Source organism: Hypomesus nipponensis, chromosome 11, assembly GCF_054491055.1.
Source record: "Hypomesus nipponensis isolate SF chromosome 11, ASM5449105v1, whole genome shotgun sequence".
NCBI classification, from domain to species: domain Eukaryota; kingdom Metazoa; phylum Chordata; class Actinopteri; order Osmeriformes; family Osmeridae; genus Hypomesus; species Hypomesus nipponensis.
In genome coordinates, this window is record NC_140371.1 from 11,133,620 (window position 1) to 11,145,691 (window position 12,072).

At 47.2% G+C, this 12,072-nt stretch overlaps 1 protein-coding gene across 3 annotated transcripts in view; it reads right to left on the reverse strand.

Moving 5' to 3' along the window:
- Positions 1-12,072, reverse strand: part of ehbp1 (EH domain binding protein 1) — a 105,491-nt gene that overhangs the window by 70,570 nt on the left and 22,849 nt on the right. For 2 of the 3 annotated variants that reach the window (XM_084708853.1, XM_084708854.1), the window contains exons 6-7: positions 3,752-3,933; positions 2,174-2,313 (exon numbers count right to left, since the gene is read on the reverse strand). In XM_084708853.1, the coding sequence (XP_084564979.1) occupies positions 2,174-2,313; positions 3,752-3,933 (322 nt within the window). Of the gene's footprint in view, positions 1-898; positions 1,004-2,173; positions 2,314-3,751; positions 3,934-12,072 lie in introns of all 3 variants that reach the window. The other variant, XM_084708855.1, reaches the window with a different exon arrangement.

A 12,072-nucleotide genomic window follows, 5' to 3' on the forward strand; every position in this document is an offset into this window, starting at 1 on the left:
GTGAGACCATCCAAATAGTCTTAAAAAAAAAGCATAGGACAGAAACTGCCAAATCTGTGTGTCGCTAAACACAATGTGCGACTCTGAAGTCAGTGCGTTGTGTGCCGCTAAGCGCTGTGCCCAGAATGAGTGATGTGAGTACGAACGTGTCTATACGATCATAAGCAGCAGAAGTGTCGGAAGGTGATAAGAGGTGTGTGGCATTTCTCCTCTCCTCGCGGCCAGCACATTCTTATCCATATGAGGCCACCGGTACCATCACGAGGGCCAACACGAGTGAGTGTGTGCAAACATTCTTTCACTGCTAGAGGTGAAGTACAACTTTTACTTCTTATAGGTCTAATACTATAATGTGCTCCGAAACTTTACACTTGTTTGTGTGAAGAGCTGAGGTAACTTGTCAGTAAGAGTGTTATCCTTTTCCATGCGGAAATGGTCAAAGAAAGAGCTTAGAATAAAATGGACAAAGTGTAACCGAAAGGGTTTTTAGTCAACATCATAGATTGGGTTCACTACAAATGCAGATGTCGAGACATTTAGGGGGTGGGGAGGGGTTCAGGGTTTTGGGGAGACCACGATGGAGAAAAAACATAAGGACAGAGAACCACATTCTGGACACCAAACCATATTGACTAGGAACACTGAGATCATACACCAAAACAACAGCACAACACTGGAGGGGGGGGGGGGGGGGGGGCATCGAAGGAGAGGGAAAGGGGGGGCAAGAGAAAGAAGGAGTATTAAAAAAGAGTGTGGAAAATGGATATAGAGAGTAATGGTTTAAGAGAGGGAAAAGGGAGAGAACAAGAGCTATATAGAGGGAGAAGAGAGAAAGAGGAGTCAGGGGGTGAGGAGGAAAAGAAAGGGAGGAGAAGGGGGTGAAAGCTCAAAAAAGGACCTTCGGAGGAAGCGGCAGATTTAGCGGGTGCTTTATGTGCTCGCTTTGGCCCGTCATCGAACTCCCCATGAAAGCAGCTGAGGGCATTCAACTGGTTTACAATCTCTGTAAACAAGAAGGCCAAGGAAGGGAGGAAGAGGTAGGAGATGAGCACAGCGAAATAACACCTAAACAGAGTACACACACTGGCACAGACGCAACACACACCCAGACGTGTGTGTCTTTGTGAGAGAGCTTACGTGTATACGTCAAGGCATAGAGACGGGACCTATACATTTCACGGTGCATGGTTTGATTAGCATTAGCAATGCTAACGCTAAATAGCCACGTACCGAGCAAGCTTTCTAGTTCCTCTAGGTAGCAAGCCTAGTGGGTGAGTTAGTGTGGGGTATAGCGGTTAGGCTTTGACACAAAGACACCCCCTAATGCATATGACAAGTCAAGCATTGCTGTAGGAGCCCACTGTATATAGATGAGAAGAAAGGGGGGGGGGGGGGGAATTGGGCTTGGGACATGGGGCTTAATGTGAAGAGCCCATGCTTTCTGAAGGTGGATTAAGCAAAGCAGGCCACAGCGGGGCCATACATTAGACCCCAGCATGAGGCGCCCTGAGCATGTATGGAACAGCAGCCAGCAAACTGTCAAACCTCCACACACGGAGAGGGAGGTGAACACGGGATGGAGGGAGAAATGAGGAAAGCTGACTTAGCATAATTTGACATTCAAGAAGTCAAAATGGAGGCTAAACTGCAGATTAAGTGCTGCCCACAAACAAGACCAAACCAAAATAAAGTAGATAAGAGCAGCTCATGAAAACATAGTGCTCCGCATCAGACAATTAGTGCAGCGGACATTTTGCTCACGGTGAACATATGACCACGCGACTTATTCATTTTCATCACATTATGAAAAGACATCTTTATATAACCCCCTGAATGTTTACTTATCAACATTTGACTACTTGTATATCATCTGATTATCTAGAGAAACCTAGTAAATATTTTTTGCATGCAGAGTGACACTCGTGACGAGGCAAGTTCGACATGTTAGGGCCACGCCCAACCTGCCTCGACCACGTCCGACACGCCTCCTACCAAGGAGGTCACCAGTCTGTCCAGAATACACAACACCTTCACTTCTCCAAAACCACTGGAAGGGAAGATCGAACTTGATGTAATACATGTGGAGGAGGCGGCGAGGAGGAGGAGGGCAGCAGGGCAGCAGAGAGAGACAGGATCCCTGGGGGATACGGGAGAGCGGTGGTGCAGTCCTCACCTGTGATCTTGGCGGCCTTCTCCTCCTGGTTGACCCGGTTCTCCTCGTCCTCGTCGTTCTCCTCTTCAAAGTCGTCCAGGTTGCCAATGTCGGCTTGTTTCATGCTCATCAGGCTGGCCAAGCTCTGCATGTCCTCATCACTGGGGGGGGGGGGGGGGGGGATTATTTTTTAATGAATGTGTGGGACAAATAAAGGCTTTGCTTGGTGATTTCCGTAAAAAATGTGACACCTATTATCACGGCAGGAATGATGGCCGTTTTGTACACTGTAACAGAACACACCTCCACCCCTTTTACATAGGAGAATACCATGCAATTAATGCTGAGGTTCACTGTAAATTGTGTGTGTGTGTGGGGAGGGCAGGGGGTGATGTCATCCAGCTCATCCTTCTCCCTCCATGTACAGATAAAAGGTTGGGCCGAAAAGAAGTCTTGAAGCCTAGTCAAGAGTTGAGGTAACATCTCCCTCCCCTCCTCCTTCCTCCCCTCAACAAATCTAACCATTTCATCGCAGTCTCCTACAAGAATGCACTGTTTCTCTCTTTCTTCTGGGTCTCCCCCCCACCCCTCCCCTCTCTCTCCATCTTCTTCTTCTGTCTTCTTTCATGTTGTCAGCCCAGACACAGAAGCCTTTTTGAACTGACGTGATGGAGTTTGTTTGTGTGTGGCAGACATCATTCCTACTAAGGTTAAGAGGGGTTACACGCTTTTGCTCCAATCACGCACTCCACAACAAAGCCCTCTGTAAACTAGCTATTGAGTGTGTGTGTGTCTGTGTGATGCAAGTTAATAAAAAGTTAGCTTTATCCAGTTAGAAGCTATCTAGTTTAAGCTTTCATTCAGAGGTGATGAATAGTTTGTGTGGAACATTCTATATTCTATAATGACTCTGTGCTTTCTATCAAATAGCGTTAATCCCTATGTTCTCACTGCGGCGTAATTTATTGGACCTGTCTTGCACAAGGTGGGCGGTCTCCATATTGTTGTGCAACATACCAATAGGCTACTGTTCAGACGTTGCGAAACATCCAAACAACATAAAAGGTGGACATTCAAGGAGCAAAACGCTCAAAGGAATTGGATTCAAATGCACCGCAGTCAGTAAAAATTATGCAATAGTGAGAACTTGGGGTAAGAGAGAGAGACAGAGACGAAAGGAGAGAAGACAGGAAGAATGGAAGGAGATGCAACGCAGGGAGGAAAGGGCCAAGGGAGAGGAAACGGATCGTAGCGAAGGGGAGGAATGAAAGGAATGCTTGGAATGTCACATGGAGATACACTTGCTGTGTCACTGAAGCAAGAGAGAGCGGGAGGGGGGGAAAAAGGGGGGGGGGGAATGAGACACAGACGAGGGGTGAAGAACCGAGATGAATTTAAAGATGTAAAGCATGTGAAGACAGAGCGTACGAAGTAGGGTTGGTCCACCCTCCCAGCCTGTCACCTCTGTGCCCGTTCTCCCTCTCCCTGCACCCGTTTGATTACAACACGTCTCTCAAGGTTCATTTTGACCCCCCCCACCCACCACCCCCTCCGGGTTGGGGGGGGGGGGGTGAGTGTGAAGGGGGAAGAAAGACTCACGTGGCCTTGCCCTCGCGGAGGAAGATGCAGGACAGGGAGAACTGCAGCGTGGCCGACACCACCTTCTTGGACAGGGGCTTGAACTTGAGCTTGACGTCCGTCTGGGTGGGCATGGGGCTGGCGTACTGCTTCATGTTGATGCTGCTGGTCGCCAGAGCTTTCCGCCGGCCCGATGGAGACTCCTGGCGAGAGACGGAGGGAACGCGTGTTAGGGAACCGCAGGTACTCCACGCGGCATATCTGTCCCCACAACAGGAACAGGTCAACTGACGAGAACCTGTGAGGAAATAATCCTGCTAATGGAGATAAACTGTTTGGCTACTCTGTTGTCATCACTTGGAGCCATGATGCCATATTCAAGGGACAAGAAAACGCATCACTCACAAAAGGTGCTAAATTCAAAGCGACCCAAAGGCACTGAGTCAATTTCATGTAGCCTATCAGAGGGCACGAGGAGGGGTGGAGGGGGGCTTGCAAATGCTTCTTCAATCCTTTGAGATGAAGGAAGATGTGCTTCGGGGGGTAGGGGCTAGGGGTTGATTTGGAATTTTGGGCATGTGCCACAGTCTTAGTGAAAAGGATTATGGGATTGCTGAATCGATAGTCTGTATGTCGCTCACAAAGAAAACCAAAAAACGACAAAACAACTGACATTTTTTTTGGGGGGGGATGTTAAATTGTAGGAGAGAAAATAGATCTGGAGCAAAGCCTTGTCAGTGTTTCCAGATAGGGCTACAAAACAGTTGGGCATGTGCACAGTCTCTCGCTCGCTCTTTTGTCCCCCTCCCCAAAAAAGCGATAGGTTTCGTCTTGTGCACCTCTGGGTATTTCTGCGCCTCGCTGTCAGCGAATAGCGGATTTGCTGGCTCGCTGACTGTGTTGATACTGAGCCCGTACAATTCCACCCCCCCCCCAAACCCCCCTGTTTTCACTATCTCCTTTTGCCCCCTCTCTTGCTTTCTTGTCCTGTAAGCAAGCCGCATTTCCCAGCCAAATAAAAATGGGTGCATGTGTGAATGGTGGGCTAGGAACATAAGTTTGTCTGAATCCGGCACAGTGAGACACCACAGAGGAAGCGAGAGGACAAGCAGGGCCTGAACACACTCACTTGGCGTCGGCGAGGAACCAATGGTTACCATTACTGTTTTTATCTCCCCTTTCTCAGTGTGACCTCTGCACATCGCCGTCTCCTCTGTGTGTGTGTGTGTGTGTGTGTGTGTGTACATGTGATCAAGGCTCAGCCTGTGGTCACTTGCCTTCTGATGCTCTCATCCACGTGCTAACCTATTCAACAGTAGCCATGGTCAAATTGGTACGTAGTGGTAACATGGAGCCACCTTCCCAACACACTGGGCCTGGGACAATCACTTTCTGCTACCATGAAAAACTAGCATGGGAAGGGGAAAACCCTAAGGATTCAGCCTCTTGTGGGCACAATGCATCACAAAGCCAGGTACTGGAGAAGCCATATACATCCACACACGGTGAATTAGAGATGAGGAGATAGGACCTCTTTACATCTCCTGCCGCCTGATGTCTTCACACAGGCACGCTCCCGCTCTGGTGCAGACTCAATAACAGCCTTATCACTGAGGGCCATGGGGCATATGCACACACACACACACCACACAGAGGGCTCCATAGCCTTTTTTACACTGTTTGGCAGTGTTACACCTGCTGGGCAGTAGGGTGGGCAGCCTCAGTCCTTACAGATAAACTGGACCCTGACCAAAACCCTCACAGCAAATCACCCATGCCCAGCTGTGAGTGCTAGACAAGTGATGAACACAGAAAGGTATGTCCCCACCCTTACACCCAATAACTGCTCCACCTTGCAAGCCCATCCCCGCCACCTATCCCCTCCCTCCCATCCCTCCCTCCATCATCCAAGCTTCCTCAGACGAATGGCGGAAGGAACATTTAAAAAAAAGCGACAGAACAACCACGAGTGCGAATGTGGCGGGCAGCATTCGCCTGGCGAGGCCACTTGACATTTCCTGTTGACATTTGAGCCTCGTCGGATCGGTCTGGGAAATAACGGCGTGCCGTCGGCCCTGAAAAACACGCAGTTGGATAGAAAGGCAGAAAAAAAAAGAAGAAAAAAACACTTCTCCTTATCGTTTTTCCAGATTACACCAGAGCTATTATACGAAGCTAATAGTGCATGTAGCTACTTTATGAATGAATTTGCCAAATGCATCAAACACTTAAGGAGGGGATTTAGTAAAAAAAAAAAAAAAAAAAAGGGGTGGGGTGGCTCTCAAAAAGGAAATACTTAAGGATATGCAAATATGTGAGAGAAAGAAAAACGGTTTAAACAGATTTGAGTCGGGCGGCAAACAATGAAAATGTGCTCTTTTCCCCAGATGCAGCTTGTCAATCAAGTGTGTGTGTGTGTGTGTGTGTGTGTGTGTGTGTGTGTGTGTGTGTGTGTGTAAAACGAAAATAAATGACAATAAGGAAGTTTAATTTGTTGCACAGAGGCCATGACTATCAATACACACACCCCTCAGAGCTTTTGGAAATGCTAACTACCTGAGTGTTGAGGGGAAGGTTGGAGGTGAGAGGTGTGTGTGATAGGAGTGGCTGCATGCTGCCCCCTAGCTGCAGCTCTTCACCACTTCACCTGCAAACTAAGCAGCTCCAACAGACAAGACAACACCGCTACATACAACATAATGTTTGTACAAGAACCAAGGTGCAAATTTGCTTTTTTTTGTTTTTGTATTTTATAAGTATTCCTGTTTAAGTTTGCTAGATACTTATGATACCATAGCATTTTTTGCAGGACACACGTGTAAATATAGGGTTTAGTGTACCAGTACTAGCGCACAACCCTGATGCCAGCTGGCCCAGTATTGATCCACAGCTGCTCCCTTGGTGGGGGGGTGGGGGTCAGGGCATGGGGGGTTCCGGGGGGTCCCGCTGTAGCCCGGCTAGCCAAAATGCCAATGGGACGGGGCAGAGGGGAGTGCAGGTGAGGGGGTGGGTAGCCACCAGGAGATGGATTAATTAGGCTGAGTGCTGAAGGAGCTGCCTTCAGTACAGGGACCAGGTTAGATCTGGAGTACACACACACACACACACACACACGTGAAGGTGTCCACACCCACAATCAGCTAATGGCTTTTAACACATGCCATGTGTCATTTGCTTTCTAATTGTAACAAATGCAATCCATACTCCCTATTGATTAGGCAGTGTTCACTGAGCAAACACAGGTGACCGAGTTAGAATAAGCCCCTTCTGACACCAACTTACTTTTTAATGGTGAAAACATACCACTGACTTGAGGTTCATTTCGATCGTCGTCTGTTACACTTCATCAATACGGTTGGTTAAAATATCCGTCACTGTCTTGCAACAGAATGTTGGTAAATGGGAATGCATGAACGCATCAAAAGCCACTTCACAAAATACTCAGCACATTAGGCATGGGCCGGTTACCGGTTTCAAGGTAACCGGTTACCGCGGTATACCTCTAATTTTCCGTTGCTGCGGTATGAGCTGGGTTTTTTTATGTCTCATAATAGACGGAAAGTGCAGGAATCCCTCAGGGTATACGCAACAGAGAAAGTAACCGTCCAGTTGGAACAAGTTAAGAGAGTTTGCGTGTTTCGAGTGCACAAGTAAAATAAACTTTGAACAGTACTGTAGGATACTATTGGCATGCCTACCGACAGATAACACAGCTAATTAACTAGCAAGCATCAGCTAGTTTCACGTTAGCTTACGTTACACCAGAGCTAAAGAAAAAAAGAATTCTGGGGAAGAGCAGATCAGCATACTACATGTTTCTCAAATCTCACCAATGTGCTGTAAGACTCACACATTTCAACCATTTCTCACGCTGAGAAGCGCATATTTCTGCAGGAGTTGATAGTTGTCTCAAGTTATACAGAGTTAAAAACCTGACAATAAGAAACATGGTATCTGCGATTTAGTACAAAAACTAGGCCCTGCAAAGTCTTCCACCGTCTGTGTGTGTCTAAGTTCAATTAAAACAATAATTATGCAGCCTATTCTTTTTAGTAAAAAAACAAAACTAAAAAACAACTAAGAATTGAACTAATCAACTTGACATGTTTACTGCTGTTCAAAAAATGTTATACGTTGCTTAAAAATAAAATATTGTGTTCATCAAAAATATTTTTGAGCTGTAATCGCAATACCGTGATAACCTTGAGAAAAAAGACCATGGTATCATACCGTCAAAATCTGATACCGGCCCTGCCTACAGCACATTTAAACCAAATCCTTTCATAATTTTGTGCTCCATCCCTTCCTCCCTCCCTACCCTCCCTCCCTCTCAACCGCTGTTTACCAGTCGCCAAGGATACACAAATAAACAGACAGATCCCTCCATCCGCGTGTCACACCACATGCAGAGAGAAAAGGTGGCTGGGGAAAAGAAAAGGGAGGGTACAGGTACATTTAAAACCCTAACGTCGCGACGGGGACAAGTCGTCTATGACCCCATCCCTCACTCCAACCAAGCGTCAAGAAGCTCATAGACCCAATAGTGAACATTTCTCATTCAATATGTTTTTTTTCTGCCATAGAAAAATTCCAACAGCCATAACACATCAGAGATAGGATATGTTCAAGTCAAATGTAACCGTGAAGGCAGAAAATACATTATAGAGGTTTATCACTATCACACTGAGACAATCTGATCATCTTGCAAATTCAAGGCTATGGGCTGCTCTGCCTCAAGGACTGGTCTTATAGAGACATCCAATAAAATCCACATCTGGCTTTGAATTCTCACACAATGGCCTGATTTCTCTGTCCATTCAGCTTCTCTCAATAACTGATGAGGTGGTGCAGTTTATCGCCAAACCTGCGTTGAATAGGGCATTCTAGACGGGGACAAACAGATTACACCTTTTATTCATTTGCTTTTATTGCAGGGGAGGATGTATTCTTACGAGCCAAGATACTACCCTCAAGAGTGTGTTTGCGTATGTTTTTGCGTGGACAGGAGAGATGACAGGCTTTGAGGCCTATGTAAAGGACTGGTGTTCCTAATAATAAAATGGTTGGTGTCGATTCTCGGTGGGCACGCACACAACCAAGTTTGAATACATTTATCATTTATTTCATTTATTTATCAGGATTCAGAATTTGAATTCGGCCATGTCTACTGTCTCGCCTAAAACAAATGAACTACATCTCCCTCCAACACCCACCTAATCCGGAGTCAAAAGAGACAACAGAAAACGCAAAGAAATAGCAAAGGGATAAAGGTAAAATATTAGAGTTATTTTGAATTTAATAAAAAGGAGAAATCGTAGCAATGTGTGTTTTGTGGCTCAGACACAGAAACAGGGCACTTCTCCTTTCGCCCAGGGCATGATTTTAAGGCACAACAGTGGTTACTCAATACTCACACACATTGATTCCCAAGCCATCAATCATACATACTTGGTATGGGCCATACTGTATAAGCCTCACACTGCATGGCTACATATAGGCATGGCCACACATTTACTCTAATGAACAAAAACAAGACACAGAGTTCATAAACAAGTAAATGCAGCCTTGGGTGCCAAGGGAGCTGGGCTAGAATGTTCTAGAATAAGCCCGCTAGCTGACAGACAGACGTCAAACAATTAGTGGTTCATTGTGCAGATGTGACTTGGTGTGTGTGTGTGTGTGTGTGTGTGTGTGTGTGTGTGTGTGTGTGTGTGTGTGTGTGTGTGTGTGTGTGTGTGTGTAGCACATCACACCCTCATGTTGCCCAAGAATGTCATTTGTGCAGCGCCTTCTCTGATTGTGGGAGATGAAAGGAGAAGCAGTACAAACCAGGTTGTCCTTAAAAGGCCTAATCCTGGCTGAGAGGGAGGGTGGGGGCACCTTTCTCCCCCTCACATTCTTCTATTGCTGACACACACACACACACATCTAGGGGGGAGGAAACCAATGACCTCCACAGCAAGGTCACAGGTGAGAGAGAGTGTGTCAATACGAGATGAATTGTGTGACTTATGTGCAGTGTGTGTGTGTGTGTGTGGGTGGTGGTGGAGGGGGGGGGGGGGCGCGCGGGGACACACACACACTAGAAACATGATGCGCCAATATTACCACCAATGGAGAAAAAAAAAACATCTCCTGCTCGCTCTCTCTCTGGTCTTATCAGTGAGTCCAGGGTGCTCTCCTCCTCTCCTCTCCTCCTCCGGCCTCTCCATCGCCCGGCGCGGCCCCTCTCAGACCCCGAGCACACACTTCAGAGAGGGGGCTAATGGGAAAATAAATTACTACCAGCCAAAAAGCCCTGCCACTGCACTTCCAACTGCAGAAGGAGGAGGTAAAGGGAGATAGAGAGGGTGGGTGAGAGGGGGAAAGCGAGGTAGAGAAAGAGGGACGGTGCAGAGAGCGAAAGATGGCCAAAATGGTCAAGAAACGGAGGGAGGTACAGAAGAGGAGAGCAGAGAGAGAGAGGAGGACAAACAGGGTTGAAGAGGGGGGACTGAGAAAGCAGAGATGGGACAGGGGACAGAGGGGGAGACAAATGAGGATATGGATCTAGTGGTAAAGAGTGGCCAGGCACAGCTCCTCACAGAGAGAGATAAAGCGAAGAAGAGGAATTTTTCATTACTGTTGAGAGTTCACCCCTGGTGGGAAGACTGGTCGGGGTTTTTACCCCCCCCCCCCACACACACACACACACACACACACACACACACACACACACACACACACACTTTCTACAATTTCCTACCACAAGTCGACCTTCTTAAAGGTCCAGTATGGCCAATGGCAACACAGTATCACCAACACACACAAACCTATGATAATACTCAGCGATCTGGGATTGATTATTTCCCCCTGCACCAGGCACGATATCAGAACCCCGCGTTTACCATGGTAACAGAGCCGGGTCGGAGGGTTTATCAACAAAGGGAAGGGAGAAGGCGAGCCGCTAAATTGATCCACAGGAGAGGGTTTGCCCCAGACTGGCTGGTGTTTTCTAATAACTGTAAATTGAGGGCATTGCTGGTGTAATGGACACCCTGGAAGTGCTGACTGTGCGGTCCTGCAGAGCGGCTGTGTGTGTGTGTGTGTGTGTGTGAAAGAGAGAGAGAGACAGGGAGAGAGAGAGAGAGAGAGAGAGAGTACTGTGCACCCTAGGCCAGAGGTTTGGTATACACACTAGAGAGCTTACGCTTACAAAACCAACTGTAGATGCGTGATTTAGGAAAGAAGCCCCCCCCCCCAAACCTCTTTGAAGCAACCTCTCCAACTCTATAGCGCTAGAAACATTGACACTTCACTCCCAGCTTTCAGCCTTTAAGTCCATGTTTGTTTGAGCATTTTAAAATGTGCCTTAAGATCTGACATGGCTATGATGTGGCCTTTAATCCACAACAAGGAGGGAGATTTACTACGGTGGTGTGAGGGTGTATGTGTGTGTGTGTGGGGGGGGGGGGTTAAGATTGATACTGACAAAGAACAATTGCTCGCTAAGAGTCTCTCACCGCTCTACATCACAAAGGTGTATACACTTGGAGCCAAAGGAATAATCTGGAGAGACAAAGAGTATTAGAGAGACGATCCTCTGCCTCAGTGGTTTTGATTGTGACCAACTCAAAGAGGAATCTAATATGGATTAAAGAAGGGGGAGATTAGCATAAAAGGGTGACAATGAACACCTACCATGGAGAATTAGTGAGATAAAGAGCTGTGTGTGTGCGCGTGAGTGAGTGAGTGAACGAATGAAAGAGTGCAACAGACTGTCCAACCATGGAAAGTACCGGGAGGTGTGATGTCCAGGTGGGGGGGGGGGGGTCACAGGTGGGGGGATCCCCCCCATCAACCTGCTTTCCAGAAATCGAGCCCCATCCAGGTTTTTCTTTTCATCACCATCAGTATGAGGGGTGGGGGTCCGTCCATCCATCCATCCATCTTCACACCCCGAGACACACACACACACACACACACACACACACACACAATGGGAGTTCCTTCACATTCCTCCCTCCCTTTCAGTCTCTAAGCCATTATTGTGCGTGTGAGTCATATCCCAAACAGAGACAGTGATGAGTGTTTGGGTATCAGTGTAACTGTCAGTGAGCAGCTTACGACAGGAATTAGAGCACATCATAAGACCCCTTTCACCGTCACCTAGCGGAACAGCACCCACAAGACACACACACACAAACTGTGACACATACCTACACACACCTGTACCCCACAACCCTAAGGGTCATAGAGAGAGAGAAAGAGATAGAGTTTCATTAGTTGGCTGTTCTCCTACACACGGTACACAACAGTATATTAAAAGTACTGATACACACTCACTACCAATCACACACACA